This window comes from Cupressus sempervirens, chromosome 7 (assembly GCF_028749045.1).
Source record: "Cupressus sempervirens isolate cs-2001-9-10 chromosome 7, ASM2874904v1, whole genome shotgun sequence".
Lineage (NCBI taxonomy): Eukaryota > Viridiplantae > Streptophyta > Pinopsida > Cupressales > Cupressaceae > Cupressus > Cupressus sempervirens.
The window spans coordinates 582,116,921-582,138,550 of record NC_143124.1 but is presented as its reverse complement, the minus strand read 5'-3'; the positions used below and the strand labels follow the sequence as shown (position 1 = coordinate 582,138,550).

The following is a 21,630-nucleotide window of genomic DNA, read 5'->3' as shown; positions in this document are numbered from 1 at the left end:
CCTAATCTAAGAATTCATAATATGAATTCTCACCCCTACTTCTAGCTCAACTTCCTATAGCAGTAGTGTGTCGCACTTGTCAGATGTAGTGTGTTTGTGCAAGAGTCACAGGTGTCGTGTTTGCTCTTATTGGAAAAAATTCAAATTTGAATTCTTCTAACTCTTCCTCAATATTTTTACCCATCAACATTAAGTGCAACGATGAATGCACTCCTACCCTCTTCATGATGTGGCAATCACGAGTATCTTGCTCCATTCTATCCTTGTTGACTTGGCCAAACCACCTTGTATGGTCACCAATTGATCTACTTTACTTTCCACTTGGCATCGTTCTGCTCATACTATCTTTCACTTAGCATGCTTTCATCTAAGTGGATCACCTCAGTCATCGCACTTCATCTCTTTTTTATCACCCTTGTGAACTAGAGTCACACATCAATGTGCCTTTCTGGTTATTGCTCCCTATCGGTCTTAGTTCCTTCTTGTGTCTTGACATCAATGACAACATCTTTGATAACCAAGTCTACCGATTGGTCTAACGGTCAATCTTTGAGGTTTTGGACAATTATGCCAACATTCTCGCACTTTGGCATTGATGATAACACTTCATTTTCATCATCGTTTTGATGCCTTGCCTTCTCTTTCTCTATTTATTTCAACATCTCCCCCAGAGATGATGCATCCTCATGCCTTTGACTGTTCTTGGTCCTTTTTGAGTTACTTGAGACCTCGCACCATTTGGCATTCGTCTTTTGCTCCTCTCAACTTCTTGGTTGTGTCTTTGCACTTACTCTTCTTAGCTTTCCTTTTTTGTTTGGCTCCCCTTTGTTTCTCTTCTTCTGCCCTTCTAAACTTCTCCCCCTTTGACAGAAATGCCAAAGGCGACCATCTTCCTTATTTTTGTGACTACTCCCCTTATCAAGTAATTCTCTATTCTCATCAATCCACCTTTAGATTCTCTGCTTCTTGATCGCGGATTGATGTCTGAATGTTTGTTCTTAATTTAGGTTGGATAGGTGTAAGATCCTCAATTTTCCTCTGAGGTACTCAAAGGTATCTTTTTGAAGAGGCTTTGTGAAGATATCAGCCAATTGCTCCTTGGTTGGTACATATTCCAAAGTGACCTCTTTTGCTTGCACTTGCACTCTTAGAAAGTGGTACTTGATTGAGATATGCTTTGTCTTTGAGTCCATAACTAGGTTTTTGGATATGTTGATTGCACTAGAGTTATCAAAGTTGATGACTACCAATTCCTCCATCTTCTCTTGAATTCCTTCAAGTAGTTGTTTAATCCAAAAAACTTGAGTGTAATGCATTGCTGCAACAACATATTCTACTTCTGTTGTTGACTATAATTTGTAGTTCTACTTCTTGCTGGCCCATGCAACCAGTCTTCCTCCAAGAAAGAATGCATCATTGTTTTTTCTCTTTTTGTCATCTATGTTACCCACCTAGTCAGCATCAGTAAAGACACTAAGGCAAACATTCCTTTGTGAGGATGCCATAGACCATACTCTTCAGTGCCCTTTAGATATCTAAAGATCCTCTTCACAACTACCATGTGCAACTCCTTTGGGTTGCTAGAAAATCTAGCTACGATTCCAACCACTTGTGCTATGTCTAGTTTTTTGTGCACAACATATTGTAGCTTACCAATCACTCGTCCTCCTTTGATAGCTTGCGATCAGTCACCATTGGAATTCCCACTAGTTTTGCTTCCTCCATTCCAAATGTCTTCAAGATTTCCTTCACATATTTTGTTTGCCCTATGAAGATCCCTCCTTTCAGTTGGGATACTTTAAGTCTGATCAAGAAATTATTTCTCCAATCATAGACATTTCAAACTCTCTTCATGGCTTTAGTGAACTCAGCACTTAGCTTATCATCTCATCCAAAGATAATGATCTACAAATATCTTTGCAATCAACAAATTGTGTTTTGTTTCTTGCTTCATGTATAAGTTGTAGTTGTCACTTGTCCTTACAAACCCAATCTTTATCAACTATGAGTGCAGCCTCTCATACCATGATCTAGGTGATTGTTTCAATCCATATCAGGATTTTCTCAATCTACATACTTGATTTTTACCTTGTCCATTCTCAAACCCCTCAAGTTGCTCAGTGTACATTTCCACCTCTAGAACTCCATTCAAAATGCAGATTTTATGTCCATTTGGTACACTCTAATGTTATTGTAGGCTACGAATCCTAGAAGTATTTTGACTCCTAGTCTGGCTATCGGTGCAAAGGTTTCTCTATAGTCTATGCCTTCTTGCGCATATCCTTTGCAAACAAGTCTGGCTTTGTTTCTGACTACCTCTCCATCCTCATTCATTTTGTTTCAAAACACCCACTTTGTACCAATGAAATTCTTGTCCTCTGGTTAGGCAAACAAGATACATGTATCATTCTTTACTATTTGATCAATCTCCTCCTCTGTGACCTTTCTCTAGTCTTCACCTTTTAGAGCCTCCCTTGTAACTTTGGGCTCCATATGTGAGAGAAAACATACTATCTCTCTGGCCTTTCTCCTGGTCATCACTCCAAAATCTTTATTTCCAATGATCCAGTCAATTGAGCAGTGCCTTCTTACATATTTTGCTAGCAATGGGAACCCCTTTAGGTGCTTCTGCTCTTTGTTCTTCATGTTGAGCTCCTTTTGCCAGAACTAGTACACGTTCCTCTTCTATTGATACTCTCTCCAATATATCACTTAATGGTATGTATTCAAACTATTTGGAGTCTTCTGGTTCTTTCTTGCTTTCTTCCTCGTTCTTCTTTGAGAACTCATCTACCCTTACATTGGAAGACTATAGTCTTATTTGTCCAAAGGTTCAAACACCGGTATGTGCTTCTTTTGGTAGAGAATCCCACAAAGATACCCTCATCAATTTTGGGCTCAAACTTTGCTTGGTATTCATCTCTCTAGGTGTAGCATTTGTTTCTGAATACCTTGAAATAACTAACAGATGGTGTATGACCAAACCACAGTTCATAGGGAATCTTCTTTGTTCCCTTCTTCACTTGTACCTTGTTCAAGGTGTACACAGTTGTGCCTTCAGCTTCTCTCAGGTAAATCTGTGCAACATTATTTTGAATCGTCAATGTTCTAGCACAACCTATGATGGTTATGTTTCTTCTTTCGGAAACACCATTCTATTGAGGTGTCCTAGGAGCTGACATTTATCTTTCGATTCCATGCTCCTCACAATAGCTTCCAAACTCTTGTGAAGTATACTCACCTCCCCGATCTAATCTCAAGCATTTCAATGTTCTACCGGTCTCCCTTTCCACTTTTTCCTTGTAGACTTTGAACATGTGGAAGGCTTCTAACTTTTCTTTTAAGTAGATAGTCCACATCATTCTAGAAGAAAAATCAATAAATAACATGAAGTATTTGTCACCAAATACACTCTTCCTCCTCATGGGACCATAAAAGTAAGTATGAACTAGATAGAACTTGTTAAGAAGTGAGTGACTTGCTAGAAAAACTAGAACTTGCCATCTTTCCTAATTGACAATCTTTACACACAACATTGTTTGGTTTAGTATAGGGTTAAACCCCTTACATAGTTTTTCCTTCCTACTTTGGCAATGCTTTCAAAGTTCACATAACATAACCTTCTATGCCATAACCAACAATTATCATTTTTAGCTACCATGCAAGTATTGTCAGAACTATTAAAGTAGAAAAAACTACCTTTTCTTTTTTCTCTAGTAGCTAAGAGTTTGCCTGTCTTGTCAAATATTCTACACGACCCTTTGTTAAACTCAAACTTATAACCTTTGTCCATTAGCTAGGCCACACTTAACATGTTACATTTCAATCCTTTGACTAGATATACATCTTCACAGGTAGTGGATTCATTTAGGGCTACAGTACCCTTACCTATCATTGTGCACAGTGAGTTGTTGCCGAACTTCCCCATTCCTCCATTGTAGGCCTCGACCTTGTAGAACTTGCTCCTATCATCAAACATACGGTGCAATAAACTGCTATCTATTATCCAATTCTTGTGGATACTATTGTCGGTTATCAGGGCTCTCTCCACCCTTTCCTCTGTAATGGCAACAAAGGATACTTCATCCTCACATCATCATCATCATTGGTTGACTCTTCATCAGTCACACCTTCTTCAGCAATGTAGCGTCGCTTCTTCTCCTTTCTTTTGGAGTTTGGCCACCTTTTTTTGGTTCCCTTTCAATTGTTTTTCTCCCTCCAATTCTTGGTCTCCTTCTTGACAGGTTTTGGGCATCTGGTAGCATAATGTCCTACCTTCTCGTAGTTAAAGCATTGGAATGGAAGCTTACCTTTTTACTTCCCTTTGACTCTAACCACTCTTTTTGCGAACAGAGCCTCGAGCTCTTTTTGTTCGGCTTCCTCAACATGAAGACTCTCCAGTTCTCTTTTATAGATGGATGTACTTGCCTCCTCCCTTCCCTTTTGTGTTGTAGTTGGTGCAACTGATGCTTTTCATGCGGTTTCAACCGTGAGTGGTCGACTGTTGTCTAAGTTGCTAAGCTCAAATGCAATAAGCTTGCCTATCAAGGCATCAAGAGATACCTCCATCTTGTGTATTGTTCTAACCTCTTAAATTGCTAACACCCTTATGGCATATTCAGGTTGCAAGGTTCTTAATAACTCGCTCAGGTTGCAAGGTTCTTGTAGTACACCTTCAGATACTATGATGGCTTCCATAACATCCTTCACTCGCTTGCCATAGGCCTCAATTCCTTTGCCTTCTTGCATCCTCATGTCATCAAACTTTCCTCTCAAGCTTTCAACTTTAGTCTTCATGACATTCTTATCCCCACCATAGGCGATTTTTGAGCTTCTCCCACATCTCACATGTTGTTTCCAGGTCTTCAATGTTTTTGTACTTAGAGTAGGACAAGGTGCATGCTAGAGCATCCATTGTGGCTGTGTGCATTTCTATCTCCTTCAATTAATCTGGATTGAAGGTTCGACATATTTGACCTCTACGTAGGTTCAATAAGTATCACCAAGAGTTCTCAGGTGCAAACGGATCTTCCTACACCATGAACTATAGTTTTCCTTGGAAAACTTCGGTGCATCTCTTTTAAACATCTAGATCTTTTCCTTGAGTTATTGAACTCTTTTACTTCATAGGACCTAGGCTCTAATACCAATTGTTGGTCTAAACACAAGTCAGTATGCTGAGAGGGGGCAATGAATCAATATACTTACTAATTTCAACTTTTCAGTCTCTACCAAACTTCACACTAGTCTACAGGTTTGTGTTGGCTACAACTTAACTAGTCGGGATTAAGTAAAAATAAAGAACATGAACATAGCAACATATAACACAATATTTATCTCGTGGGAACCTAGCTGGGGTAAAAGCCACAATGTGTGAGTCAATCCTCACAAAACTAGCACTCTCCTGAAGTGCGCCTGGTCAAGAGCTTATCTTTGTTAGAACATTACAAAGACATTGTCAAGCGCAACCGAGCTAAGGCATTTTGATAAGACCTGTTAGAATCTTGCACTATTAGGAGCAGCATGGTTAAAGGACTTTGAACACAAGTTAATGTGTCACCATGTTAGGGAATCTGATACAAAGAACCTATTAGGGTCCACCCTCAATGGGATTTACTCTTGTAGAGATTAGTAAACAATAGGGAGTGATATAACAAAGTAGCTACTACACTTAGGTTGAGATAGATCCTTCTTTAGCTCTTCTAACCCATCTCAAACTATGCTCTACTTTCTCTTAGCTCTACAAATTCAAACTCAATCAATTGTGCGCTTGGCTCTGCTTGCTCTTGTGCATGATCACACTCGTGTCATTTTGGCTTACTAGTTTCTCCTTGGCACATTCATTATCTCTTTGGGAGTGACTTCTCTCTATCACTCTCCTTCACACTTTGAGATTACTTTAGCCCATCTCTCTTGGCTCTCTAGCTAATCATTCAGCAGTCTGACCTTTTCTCTTTCAATTGTCTTCGTTTATACTTCCTTCTTGCTTGGCTTTGAAGTACTACTCTGTGAATTCAAAATTTAAATTCCCACCCCTACTTCTAGCTTAACTTCTATAGCAATAGTGTGTCACTCTTGTCAAATGTAACATGTTCATATAGGAGTCACCAGTGTAATCTGTCTTTGATGGCTTGCTCTTGTTGGAAAGAATTCAAATTTAAATTCTTCTGATTCATCCTCAATATGTTAACCCATCACCATTAAGTGCAATGAGGAATGCACTCCTACCCTCTTCATGACGTAGTAGTCACGGGTATCCTTCTCCATACTTTCCTTTCTGACTTGATCAAACCAACTTGCGTGGTCATTGGTCGATCTTCTTTACTTTTTGCTCGGTATCCTTCTGCTCATACTATCTTCGCTTAGCATGCTTTCGTCTAAGTGGGTCACCTTAGTCATCGCCTCTGTTGGGCTTGCACTTCATCTCTCTCTGATCACCCTTGTGAACTAGAGTTGCACATCAATTTTCCTTGCAAGTTGTTGCTCCCTATCGGTCTTAGTTCCTTCTTGTGTCTTGAGATCAATGACAACATCTTTGATAACTGAGTCTAAACAGTCTATCGGCAGTCTTCAAGGTTTTGGAAATTTATGCCAATGCATAATACTTTTAGTAAAAGGGTGTTTGTAATGAGTGAAGAGAGAATGCAGGGGAACCACCAAAGTTCTAATATTTATAACAACAATTATATAGCTTCACAACATCATGAGGATAAAGATGAACCTACTAATAGTAGTTTCAGAATTTAATGTGATACTAATCATTTCGTTGATGGAGGTGAAGAGTTGATTGATACACTTATGGTGAACCTGAAAATTCAGAGTTGTCCTTAATGTGTACTGAGGGCTTCTACAGTTTGTCTAGAGATTTGTCATTGAGCTTTCATGAGATGGCAGCTATCTATTAATTAATTGGTGATTTTATCTTTATAACTAGTCCAATTATTAGTGGCTGCTCTATTTGGTCTATTTCAGATTTGGCTTGGCCTATTGCAGGCAAATTCGTGGAGACATCTCACCTTGTGGTACATTTTTATCTTTCTAGTACAAGAGTTGTCTTTAGCAGCCTCATGGGGACCTACTTATATAATTGACTAATTCAAGAGGACGGTGGATTGATGGACACCTATTTCTACTCCTAGAATCATGTTGACAGGCTGATTTGGGATCCAAGAGTTGAATAGATGAATGCTTTGCATTTAGTGGACTATGACGAGTCACCTCACTGTTTAAGACTTGGCACAGTCGTGTTTAAAGTAATGCAACAGGCAAGTGCTACAGTGTTTCTCAAGTTGACTACGGATGGATGAGCTTCATTTGTGTTTGGATTGACAATATATCATGTCCTAATTTCAAGAATTACATAACACACTATAGAGCGACTTATACGTTGATATCAAATCCTGATATTGACTTGCACATAAATGATTGCTTGAGGACAAGCAATCTCAAGAAATTGTTAGCCAAATCAATTAAATATTAAAATTGACTTTATTGGGAGCTAAAATGCAAACTTTATAAAGTCAATTTAAGATTGCAAATAAAAATAGGTGGCAAACAGAAGGAAAAGGACAAAAGGTGGAAGGAGGCAGCTCAACAGTTACAGTTTTGCAAATTAAAGAAGGAAGCTAGGTTCATTTCAGATTATGCTTAGAAATTGGATTTGGATTCAGTTTTCTCGTGGAAAATTTTGGAAGCATTCAGCTTTCATTTTCAGAACCTTGGGATGGAAACCTTCAGGCTCATTGGTGGATTGGGTGCAAACTCATTGGTAGATTGGGTGCAAACCCGGTTCATCAATCGTAATGAACTTATAATGGAGTTCACATATGGATTTATAGGTTCTTTTCTAGTGTTTACCGATCTGACTGTTTGTAATAACCCCCAGCTGGTTATATCTTCAACAACTCCAATTTCTTGACAAATTCAAGAAATTTGGCATTTTTGACAAACACTTTGCAAGCTAACTCAATATTATGAAAAATCTTTGTAGTCAAATTCAGAACAGACATATATGGAATTCTAAAATAATTTGAACAGAAAAATCATAACTCATTATGCAACCAATTATGGTGAACTTCAATGCTGAAACTTAACTAGCATTAACAAACTTTGTTGCACTAACATCCACCTTTATTGAATTCAAATCTAATTGCTGTTGTGAGTGATGGCAATTAGAATTACAAAGACAAATATAATTATGGGGAACCTGATTAAAGGCACGATGATGATCTCTACAAATCCACACAGCCTTTGACAAATTGATTTCTCCTCTAACAGTTCGCAGCTCCCAGAATTCATTGACCAAGCCACCACAGTCAATGTGGCTGTCTCAAGCATAAATGCAGGCTTCCTCTTGCAACCACAGGCCTTAAGTTCATACGTTGGCTCTGAAATAGTAAGCCACAGACCCTAAATCCAATTCGCAGGCCTGGAATTCTTGGATGTCTGGCCTCCACACCACATGCAGCTTTCCCAATCTATGAAAACGCTGCCTAACAGGTATTGGCAAGCATATATAAAGCAACTGGCACCTCAAAATATGAAACAGTAGTTCAAATTTATGACAAATAATACCCAGAAATGAAAAATGGTAGTCTCCAAGGCTCCCAACAGTCTCTAACAAACAAACACGGGTTTGTGATATATAAATATTGCTTCCGGACCACTTGAAATCAAACTAATTCACTTATTTGTAATGAAATTACCCAATATCAGACTTATTGGCAATTATCAGGCACCCGATGGTAGCAAACAATGCAAATCCCTATTGAATTGTGCCACCAATTCTCCAATGTCTTCAAGCAATAGCGTAAACAAAAAGAAGCCTCCCAATTTGCAAACAAATTATTGATAACTCCACCAAACATATCTCTTCCTAACCACAATAAGGACAATAAGGAAGACACTCGCAATGATTCCCACATAGGCAATCCACAATACCACAGTTGTAGATTGCCAAGCACTTCTCATAATCTCAGACTTAAACCTTATACTTCAACAAGGGCAACACAATTTAGAACCTCAGAAAAGCCACAAAGGCAACAAAAGAAAATAAATATTCCAACATACTTTACCCAATGAAATGAGCTCATATTTATAATGTCTTGTTGACAAAAGTTTCCAAAAGAACTCAACTTCTTAAAATGTGAAAGTTTCCCAAAAGAGCTTAGCCCATTTGGTTGCAGGCATAGGAATGCATATTGGGAATAGGAACTATTCCAATAATAGCTATTTTTTGTAATGGACATAAGCTCATTTTAGGGGCAAATGGGAATATGTATTCCTCTTCCCTATTCCAATTGACGCACCAAAAAGAAAATAGAAAACATATTCCTAATTTCCTATTACTATTCCAGCAACCAAACGGGCCCTTAGCTCTTGGAACTTTCGAACTCAGCTATTTTTGTAATATCTCTTAATATCATTATTATAATAAAATATTATTATAATAATGTAACCTTAATAATTAATCAACAAATAAGAGCTCAAGCAATTGATTATCACATCCACTATAGGTGACGCCCAACTACCAAAGCCACCCATAATACCGCCAAAAATAGACTTACTAAAAATAGTAAATCCACACCCAAGACCCTGAGATCACCATGTCAGCTCACAAGGGTCGCTATGATGACCTAACTCCATTAACTACACAAACTCGCCAAAAACAGGGACATTACAGTATTGCTACTATTTTTAAGATTGGATTTTATGAAATTATTGTATTGCTGGTTTTATAATACAATGACAGTTTTGAGACTATTTATATGAGTATTTGTTGGATTTGGATCTGAAAACTGCTACATGTAGATATTGTTTTCAATTTGTGTGTTTAATCTAATTAATTTTGGAAAGATATCCGGATAAGGATATTTCACAAAATCAGAAAATCTTTACAATTACAAATCAAAATATAGCTCATAATTCAATGTTCATCAATCCGAATCAGAATCATTTGGATTGGCAAAAATCTCATCATCTCCAACCCCTCCAACTTCTGCAAGTTCAAAATCATTTGAACTCAAAATAGTTCCACTTGTGCTGGATGCACCATGTGCCATGATGTTATCACCATTGTCATCCATTATTGTAATAAGATCTTGAGTCGTTGCATCTAAGTTCACACACTGAGGTTCTACATCCCAAAGTTTGGCTGCCCCTTCCATGTAGTGGTCCTCCTTACATGAAAAAAGACGCAAGTTGGTATGAACGTAAACCAAGTCTTCAGCTTCTTATGAGCCCAACCAATTATCCTTCATTAAGCGGAGAGAGGAGTATGTACTCCGATTCCATTCAATAGAAGAACTTGCAACCTAGACAATGTCCACAAAATTAAAGTTAAACATAAAAATGAAAAACAAATTATAGAATTAGAAAACAAGTGGTAAAAAAGAAACTTATTTGTGAGAGGACCTTAATTGCAAGAGGTTGTAAATGCTTAAATGGTTGACCATAGAGGTACAACCATGTGATAGCTCCCATATCTCTTTGGTCCTTTATTGCAATTGGACCAAGTTTACCTCCAAAGGCAACTAAGCCAGATTTTGTCCTCACCTTTTTGTGCATTTCTTCATCTGGGAAGAGTCTTGCAAAATCTTTCTAGCACTTCATAGCAACTTCTTCATCCACATATGGTGCTACTCTATCTGGCATAGCAAGTATTCCCTCGATATAGTACATCAAAGATAAGGCCTATGCAAGGAGGTACAATGGGGTTCTCGTCTTCTCCCAACAATGATGAAAGATACCTTCCACCTTATTGCACAAGGTCTCCATGTCATCATACAAATCTTGTCCATGTCATCATACAAATCTCCCAAACAGGGTTTATCTATATCAACAAAGCAAATCAAAGTCATGATAGGCTCGGTGAAATGCAATACAAGCATACAAGCCTACCAACTATCATCCAAAACCAATAGGTTGGGTAAAGCAAATATACTGAGAGGGGGAATAGATATTGATGTTTGTGATGAACCATCATATGTCACAATCGATATTCAAATCATTCTCCAAATTGGAGTTATTGAAGGTAAATTGTAGTTATAATTAATTTATTTAAATTTTAAATAAATTTTATGTAATTTTCAATCATCAAATTATATATAAGTTTGCTTAATTTTATTGACATATTGTTACTAAATTGCTTAGGTTGTTGAGAGTCGAGACCTAATTTGTGTCTCATACTATTGTTATGAGACAACTGGTCAAGGTGCAAAGGACATTGAGCCAAATGATTATTTCCAACCAATGGGGTGTGTAGAAGGCTTTAGATTTAGAGAGGGCCCAAAAGATCAAGGCAGTGGAGTACCAATTCAGTACATGACCAAATTGAGGGAGCATACGGTGCATGGTGTCCAAAAAATATTGTCATACTAGCCCTCAACCAAAGCACCTGCACCCCTACAATTTTTGGCATTGTCTATACCCACATTTTGGACCACACTCTCAATACCCAGCATCTCTATGGCCTCAATGAGAATTCTGAAAATGGATTGTAAATCTTTCACTTCCCCTTCACAGCCAAGTACCTCCAAAAACATTGTCCCTTTGAGGGACATTGCAATCACATTGATCAATGGCTGGTTTTTTATATCTTTCCATCCATCAGAAACAATAGAAACACCTAAAGTTTTCCAAGAATTTCTAATTGGTTAAATACTCTCTCTACAGAAGTCTTCTCTTATTTGCAGTAGAGTGTTATGCACCTTCTCATACCCAGGACATGTGTAATCAGCCGGAACATCATTTCCTTCCAATATGATTGATGATCTTATCAAGTTGCTTGTTCAACAAGCTCTCTTGCTTCCATTTTAAATGCAGTGTCCACTGGACCTCTTTTGCTAGCAGTAATTTCTACTTCTTCCTCTTCCTCTTCCTCTCACTCTCACGGTATAGGTATTTGCAAGAATGGATGTTTGGAGGATACAATTGGTTCAACGGGTAATTGCATTTTTTTCTTTCTAGGTGGAAGTTGATAAGAACTTTCTCTTGATCTTTCTTTTAACCAATTTATTAGAAGCATCTTGTTCTTTTACATATGAATTTATTGGTGAATTAGACATCCCCTTCCCATCATTGCCCTTGCACATCATCATTCCTTGGCTAGAAGGGCCCATAAAATAAAGTTTGGCATAGGAATATGAGCTATTGAATGGTTTGCCTTTGTTACTTTGATGATAGTTACACTTCCAAAGACATGAGCCACATCCTGCAACCTGTGATATTCTTGTGGCGTCTCCATAAAGGAGATCCTAAATCAATTTTAAAACTATTGGCTCCATGCCCTCCCACTAAACTTTGACTATTAGCATTTATAAACTCTATTTAACAGTTCATTCATAATACAATTATCACCCCATTTCTAATTTTTCATGCTTTAATCTTGTAAAACAATTATTAAACTTTGTATAACTTTATTTTCTTTCCTCTATTTCCCCGTAGCAAACTTCCTCTTCATTCTCTTTTTGGTTTCAAATCTGTATAAAATAAACTTAATTGCTAATCTAATTTTAACTTCTTAAAAGTGAATTTATTCTATGTTTCTGCATTCATGGTTTTCGTATATCATGAGCTCTAGTGATAAAAAATACTGAACCCTTAGAAATTCAGTATCCAATTACCAACTTTACATCATCCCTTATCCTTTGTTGGAACCATTGTCCACAGCAATCAGTGTACGTTCGTAATAATAAGTTCCATATTGTCATGTTTCACCTGCATCTTTGAAAAACCTTGCTTGCCTGCTATGCCTAAAGTCTTAATGGCATAAAATTATGAAAAGAGATTCACCTTGTTTCAACTAAGCAATCAGCATCTTCTCACAGTCCGGCATATGAGACAATGAGCTCAACGTATTGCAGGGTGACCTACCTTTCAACTCGTGATAATGAACAGCCCACATAATAATGATTGTAGTATTATACCAGCTCTATCTACATTTAGTTTCTTGAGAGTATTTCCACAAAAAATCCTCACTAGAGAATAAAATCATTTCATCGAATAATTGTCACATTTTGAAGTTGTGACATTAAAAGCAGAACTCACATATAATGAATGCTTCATACCAAATAACAGGGCAAAACAAAAGTGGAAGCACTTGCCTTGTGTCTAGTGAAAAAGCCAGGCCATTTAAACAATTACTCAACACTCAGGATCTCTTTATTGTAACAGCAATAATGTATTGATTATGTGAAAGCTATATGCAAGTATAGCAGGGCCGAATAAAGGTATAATAAATTTTCATGAATTTGGGGAAAGAGACATGCTTTATAAGCAATTACTCGGCATTTAGGCTTCCTTTATTTTTAACATTACCGATGATTCCACATAAGCGAGTGAAAACTTTAAGTATTTCACATGTATTTGGTGAAAGAGTCGGACTATTTGAGCAATTACTCGACATTTAGGCCTTCTTGAATGTAGTACCAGTAGTTCTGTATTTAAGTGGGTGAAAGCTTTATACAATTCTAGCAGCGCCAAACAAAGGTGCCGGTACTTCTAATGTATCTGGTGAAAAGCTAGGTTATTTAATTGGCTACTGAACATTTAGGCTTGCTTTATTGTTAGAGTTACCAGCGATTCTGTATTACAATTTTTTTTGCATTTGAAATAAGATTGCCAGAGATTATGCTACAATTTTTGGCATAGTATTAAACTATTTATTACATACCAGATTTTAATTTGGAAGGCACCTTGGGTGACTTGGCTCGAACCAGTGTCAATGATTAAACAGTAACTAGTAGCCCACCATTGAACCACAGCCCACTCTAGCATATTCTACAATTTTATAGTTGCAGATTAATATTTTGGAATAGACTGGGGCTTGGCAATACCAATTTCTGGTTTTCCCAAATTTGCAAAGTAAAGAAGCCGATCCATCTCGTCACGCTGACGAAATTGATTAAAAAAAGAAGGCTTAAATTACATTACAAAATAAACAGTAGAGTTTACCTTGGAACAGAAATGGAGGTCTGAGAGCACAATTCCGTAGGATTAAGAACCACAGCGGTGCAGAGAATGCTGATAAAAACGAGATCTTCGAATTGTGATGGAAAGTAAAGTGGACGCGAAAATGGCGCTCCACGCCAAAGGTGGCAATCTTTCATACAAGGTCTTTAGATTTTCAAAGTTTAAAAAAAATGAATTGTTCAGCGAAGAATTTAACACATCTATAATGGAATGCGGAGAGTTGCGTAGCTGTGTGGTTTATCAGTGCATAGCCAAACATATGCACGAATGAAGGCACGTACAATCCCCGTTTCGATTTGAGATAATGCGCAAACATTTTGTAAAAGTCTTTATGACAGGCTAGGAAGGTTTAGCGACAACAATTCAATCCTTCGAGGGCGCCTAAACACACGGTCAGGAAGTTGGAGAGGAAGATTGTCTCCCCTTGCTGCGTGTTGCATGCGCATTGGTAGGTAGTTGGAGAGTAAGATTGTCTCTCCTTGCTGCGTGTTGCACATGCATTGGCAGCTAGGTGGAGAGTAAAATTGTCTCCCCTTGCTGCGTGTTGCACATGCATTCACAGATACCGCGGTCGTTATAATATCCCTCCTATTAACGATCATACTCACGATCTTAAAAAAGAAAAGAAAATAATCTTCCTTTTCACATTGTAAAGAAAATTTATAAACTTATTGATTGACGTTTTTAACTTCAAGGAATTAATTACGAAGAATTTAGAGTTAACATCAATTTTTTAAATTAGTATTTAAAATAAACGTAAATATAGAAATTAAGTGAATATATTTTTATTGATTAAGTCTATAGTTTTGCTCTCTTTTTTTTCTTTTTGGATTGATTTTCTAATACATTTAATAAAATTATTTTTTGAAATCTCTAAAAATCAATCTTTATTTTTTTCATGGAAATTTACATTTTTGTTCCCTTACATCTTTTTGTGAGTTTGTATAAATTGTTAACAACAATTTTCAAGGTTGTTTGTTGGAGAAGGTAATGGTGTGAAGGCTTTTGGCTTACATCTTTTTGTGAGTTTGTATAAATTGTTAACAACAATTTTCAAGGTTGTTTGTTGGAGAAGGTAATGGTGTGAAGGCTTTTGGCTTTTGGAATTAGGTCAAGAATCGAAAAGGGGTGTTGGTAGTGTAGAGTGTTCTAAGTCGTTTGTTGGAGTGTGGAGTGATATGGGCCTTTTGTCCAAAGCTTTGCTAAATCTGTAACCTACAACTACAAGCAAAGTGAAAAAATTGCCTCAATTGATGAAAATGGAGTAAAGGAACTTGGAAAAAATCACTTTTCCCCTTATGTTCACATTTACAGAAAATTACATGTAGTATTCTCTTGTGATTTTTATTTTGCATGGCTAAGAAAGTAACATTATTTAAATTTTGTATAGTAATATGTATTGGTGAAAATGAAATCCATGTGAACTTTTCCCAAAATAATTTCTTTATGTATAGATCATTGTGTAAATTGTTGTAATTTTATGTAGAAGTTAACAAAGATTACTTTAAGATTCTCATTTCTCATTAGATCTCCATATCAAATAGCTAATCAATGTCTTGTTTTTATTCTATTTCAAAGTAGAAATTTCAAACACATTCACTCTTGAGTTCGTGGATTCATCAAACTATTTCAGGGTTTTGAAATGTTACAACATTAAGAAAAGAAATTAATATATCTTTATTGTCGCAAATGAATACAAAAACAATATTTGGTTTCATTTCTTAGGCAATCAACTTAATCCATAGGCATACAACTTGGTTTGTGACCTATTATTATTATCTCTTCTTTTCTAACGTTTATCTTCTTTTAGGTTATCTTCCTCTCTTTTCTATATTTTATTTTATTCTTCGACTTTCACTTTTATGTTTTTCTCTCTAAATCTATGTCATCTTGTGTATGTTCATCCAATCTACCCTATGCCTTATATTATTTTCTCTTTGACTCTTTTTTATTTTAAATTCTTCTTGATAGTCGACTGATTTTAAAGCACAATATATATATATATATATATATATATATATATATATATATATATATATATATATATATATATATATATATATATATATATATATATATATATATATATATATATATATATATATATATATATATATATATATATATATATATATAAACCTAGTTATATTAAAATTGTAGAGGATTATTTCAATATATATCAAATAAAGTAGGGCTTGCAATGAATAAAATATTAGTGATAATTACGGATATGAAATACTATGTTGAATCAAAGTTTAGAATATAATAATTTTGCAATTATGTATACAAATTTTGAAAAATAAATGAAAATCATAGCTTTCAATAATTAAATAGAGATTAGAAGTCAAATAACATGCATGTGTATCAAAGTATAAGATTAAACATCTGGAAAAAGGAATTTCATAGGTCCCTTTCAAATAATATTTAAAGAACAAAGTTTCCAAGATTTAGTATTAACAAAGATCATTAGAGGAGAGACTACGGTCTACAAGTAGGGTATGATATTGGTATCACCCAAATGCTTGATTTGCATGCCCTACTTGCAGATGACTTTGGTGGCAAACATTGGTTGATGTGTTTAGTCCCAAATTTGTGTTGTGACATGAATTTGGGCTTCTTCGTTGATCGTGTGTGGTCTTATTTTGATTTCCTTTTATTGATCCCTTTACCCTATATTTTTCTTTTAGTACGGTTGGGCCTCAGGCTCTCCCTATGTGTTTGGGTTCGCATGTATGTTTGGCTTTGATTTTCTATCATTTTGGTTGGGCCTCAATCGAGTTATCAGTTGGGTAAATTGTGTTGGAAATATGGCTAGGTAAGATGAGTTAGTGTTTTCATTTATGACAACATACATTTGGATATTTCATTGTGAAATGTGAGACAAAAAATTGTCTAAGTATTAGATAGTTGTAGCAATACAGAGATAGATTATGTGAGTACGAATGACAGATTCAAAGTTGAAAAGTGTGGAGTTGAGGACAAATAGTTAACGGTGTCATGATGACGTGTGTCAGTGTACAAATGTGTAGAGACAATACAAAATTAGTTAAAGAAGAATTACCAATACAGGTAATCAACAAGGCAAAACGGAGCACAACAGAAGATTGAGTATTACAACCTAAGGAATTATTTTGGTAACAAAATAATTACTTAACTATGATGGGATAACATCCTAAATGTTAACTCTGAGTTAATTTATCAAATGTGTGGAAGCATGAAGGCTGACTAGACATAATTTGCTAATAAGCAAGGTATAAGTAAAGATCATATTTTATGCAGCTAAGTGTGATGACATGCAAACTATTATGAAGGATGTATATGTGATATGTGAGCCTTGTATAATGCGAGATCTGGTGCATGATTAGAGGAATTATGAAGTACAACAGTGAGACAGTGTTGTATGTATATCTACTTTTTGTAAAGAAACTTAATTATATATTGCATGTTTAGGCAATGGGCTCATCTTGCATACTTTGTAATTGTACTACCAACTCCTAACAGGGTTGAGGATTTTAATAGGGCCTAGTCCTCTAGCAAGGACCAAGACACTATTTGTAATTCAGAGACTCCTAATAGGGTCAATATCCTTAACATGATTCTTTTGTTTAGTGGGTCATTCTATGAGTACCATCCCCACCAGGGTTTCCCTAGTTAACAAATAATGGTGTTATGAGTTCTCTTTGTGTATGGTTTTATTTATTGTCCAACATTGTTGGTCTACTTTCATATGCATGTTGTAAAGTAGTTAGCGATATCCAATTGTGGGGAAAAGTTTGTAGAATATTGATTCACCACCCCCCCCCCCCTCCTCGGTATTATCTATTTCTAACAATTGGTATCAAAGCTTAGTTACTCAAGAGAGGCTTAACAACTTGAGTAAGATCCCTATGGATAATAAATAGTCAATAAAAATCTTGAAGAAGCTCTTGAGCAAATTGATCTTCTTATAGAATAAAGAGACAACCTAAAAGATAGGTATGAATATGTGAAAGATTACATTGGTAAACTGAAAGAGAAAATTGATCACCTAAATTCCAGAAAGGAATCAAAAGAGAAAATTAATGATAGTGATGAAGTAAAAACTCTCAAGAAGGAAAATGAAATCTTGAAACATGAGTTGAAAATTGTTGAACTTGAGTTGAGTCTTAAGATGGATGATAGTAAGATTGAACCAGATCTAAAATCTGAGAATGCATACTTAAGATCCCATCTGACTCAAGTAACATCTGAATTAGATTCAATAAGAATGGAGTGTGTTGAATTAGAAAAATACAATACTATTGTGAAAGGAGAATTAACACAAGCTAAATAACAATTAGAGAAGCTTTATTCGAATAGTGAGAAAATTGATGAACAACTATTTTACTATAAATCTTCTTATGATAAGACAATGAAGTATCCCAAACTAGATATTTACTCAATTTCCCTTTCACACAGTATATTCAAGACTGAACCTTGCAGAAGTATTACGAAAACAATCAAAACCAGTAGAAATTCCAACATATATGTATCTAGCTTCTTCTCAAATATAATTTTCAAACTCAAACATAAGCAAATGTAATAAAATACAATAATAAAACCAGAAGATTCTCCACAAGATAATAACTCGTTCTTCCCAAAATAACATTCAAGATTTGAGCATATAACAATGTGTTACAAACTAGTAATATAAAATCGAGAAAACTCTTATAACTCCCTAAAATATGTCATTGCATTATACAACAACAATACAATAACCAACACTAACAGATCCAATCTTAAATACAATTTAACAGTAAGATTAGAATACTAGAGTAAGAACTTGTAAGCATATATGAAACACCTGAATTGATGTCTCCCCAGACAATGGGTTTGCATCCACTTTCTGTCAACATGAGGGGCTACTTCCTCATACTAGCTAAAAGTTGAAGCCTTCTGAATAACTCTCACAAGAGAGAAAATTGAAAATGAATCATAAATCAAGCATGTCTAAATGAAAGAGTCTCTTCTCCTTTTATTCCCCATAGCTGTAACTCTTCAATTTCCCTCTTGGCTCTTTGTCCTATCTCCACTTGTCCTTTTTGCCCACTTTATAACATCAAATTGAGCTTTTATATTTTGAGTACACACTCTCCAAGTCAATTTTAATATTATAAATAATACGCCTTTAACATTTATAATGTCTCAAAAAAGGGGATAATACAAATCTCCCCTCCTTAAAATTACTTGTCCTCAAGCAACCAGTACCAGGATCCCATATGAATATGTAGGTAGCCCTGAAGCCCAATTTGAAAACAATTTTAGCCACACTATGAAGCAAGGTATCACTCTACAACCCATCCATCACTCAAATTCCCAAATTCCATATAAATCTATAAGATTTCACTATACCTATAGACTGAACAATTCTAACTATTCGTGGATCCAGTCTCAAACTGAGTAGAATTATAACCAACTCCTCAATAAGCCATAATTGTATACTATCAACACTCGGATCTCAAACGTTGTTGTCATAGCCAACTGATATGATAAGGTAGAAATGTATTAATGAACTATGCACAACCCAGTAGATGGTGACAATGTGACCTAAATAGATGATGTAATAAACAAGCTACTCAAAAACTGAAAGTAACACCCTGGGTGCACCAAATACCATTCTACCATCATCAAATTGGAGAACCTCTGGGTACATAGGTACTATGAATAAGACTGAAGTTGAAAACCTATTCCTTGAGATTGAAACATAACTCCCATCAATACTACACCAAAATCTATCCAAAGGCTAATGTATGTAATCCAACCAACTCCTATATGGTTTGAAATTAGGAACCCTACTAGAATTGATCCAATGACAATCAACTATAGTCAATTCAACACTTCCATCCTATGACCCATATTCAATGCTACAAATTGTACTAGGATTCCATATCCTAAAATCAAAAACATCTTCTTCATGATAATCAAAAGGAGATTCCTCATTTATCTCAAAAAGAGGATTATCAAAAATCCAATCAGCATCAACTTCAAACACAAGGTCATCAATAAGATAAATGAGATCTAAAACTTTGGTACTTAGTCTTTGAAGACAACTGTCCAAATCATAAGTTCGTTGAATGCTATCAAGTTCAACAATGACTTCTTTGAAAAACTCTTGCCTCACCTTACCCTCATGTTCCCTCCTCACCTTACCCTCATGTTCCCTAGAGTGATTCATGACCCTAATCTATTTTTTTGCTTTCTAAAGAGAAAATCGAGTTTCATCCAATGCCTCCTAAGTAGATTTAAGCTCCCTATTGAGCTCCATAATCTCGTTCCTTTCCTTTTTCAGCTAATCAATGTGTATTTCAAAAACCTTAAGAATGTTATCCCTATCAAAAAGCAAATACAAATAATAATCCAATTTCATAGTTTCAACAATTGTTTTAATCACTTGCAAATCAGAAACAAGCCAATCTGCTTCCACTCCCTTTTGAACCTTTTTGTAGAGATCTTCCACCATCTTGTGAGTGTTTTCATAACATACCAATGATGCCAAAACTATGTCATTACTAACCTTCAACTTATTCTTTAAGGTATGCATTTCATTATTGTCCTGTTTAAGTGTTTCATTATCTTGTAGTGTCATCTTAGATTGTTCCTTTGAATTCCTATCATGGGTGTAGGAAATATATGATTCATCACACAAAGACCCCAACTTGCTATTACCTCATGTGCAACCGATCTCATCAACTTGCTTGTCAAAGCTAATCTCCAAATCACCAACGTAAAAGCTTGCACCTTGTGTCACCTCTTTTGTGTGATCACTAGAAGGTTGCAAATCAATGGGGGTTGACTACTCTTCTTTTTCAAGGTCCCCTATTAGATGACTTTTCTGTACTAGAAATTCATCATACATAGTTTTTCACTGGTCTTTTGCAAGGAGATCATGAACTAATTCAAAATACTTCATTTTTGCCAAATCGGTCTTATTTTGGAGTTTTGGATGAAAATCCATGAAATCACTAAAGGCTAATTCTTTTTGAATCTTCAAAGGGAGTTTTTTGTACTCATCATACATATCAAGTACCTTTGTTTTGAAATACCATTTTTTATTTTTTATTTGTTGAATACTTGACATGAATGATGAAGCATCTTCATCCTTTTCCCAAATATTCTCCAAGTTTTAAGGAAGTTGCCCTCTTTTCTAGTTTTGCTTCATAGTTTTGCATTTTCACTATATCTAATTTTTGATAAAAGATTCACTTGAAGGTCTATAAAACCCCACAGATTTTCTTTCTATGGCTTTTCTTCCTTATTTTAAATGCAATTGATATAGAAGACATAATAATCAATTCATCTTACCATAGAATGTGATTTCCACAGTTGATAATAACAAGTCAGCAAGAATCAATGATTAAAACTCTTTCTTGAGATAGTTACAGAGATATGAAGAATTCATTGTGCACCTATAATGGTTCCAACCAAGGTATCTAAAGGAAAACTCTCTTGCCAATGTTTATACTTCTTAGAAAAGTTATACGATTTAGTTTATTTCTAAATAGTTCATCTGATGTCTTCAATCCCCATGCTTACTTGTTATACACCTGTTATTGCCATTGGGATGTGAGTCTTTTAATCCATATCAAATTGGTACACCTACTAGAGTTAGTCCCCTTGTCTTTTGCTAGATGGTATTGATTG

The 21,630-nt window shown here is 35.6% G+C and overlaps 1 protein-coding gene across 5 annotated transcripts in view; it reads right to left on the bottom strand.

Annotated features, from left to right (window-relative positions):
* Window positions 1-14,545, bottom strand: part of LOC149548098 (uncharacterized) — a 213,162-nt gene extending 198,617 nt beyond the window's left edge. For 2 of the 5 annotated variants that reach the window (XM_089792119.1, XM_089792120.1), the window contains exons 1-2: window positions 13,954-14,543; window positions 13,673-13,779 (exon numbers count right to left, since the gene is read on the bottom strand). Coding sequence is in view for 2 of the 5 variants with exons in the window: in XM_089792117.1 (XP_089648243.1) it covers window positions 13,954-14,108 (155 nt within the window). In the remaining 3 variants the exon portion in view is untranslated. Of the gene's footprint in view, window positions 1-13,672; window positions 13,780-13,953 lie in introns of all 5 variants that reach the window. The other 3 variants (XM_089792118.1, XM_089792117.1, XM_089792121.1) reach the window with 3 other exon arrangements.
* Between the last annotated feature and the right edge of the window lie 7,085 nt (window positions 14,546-21,630).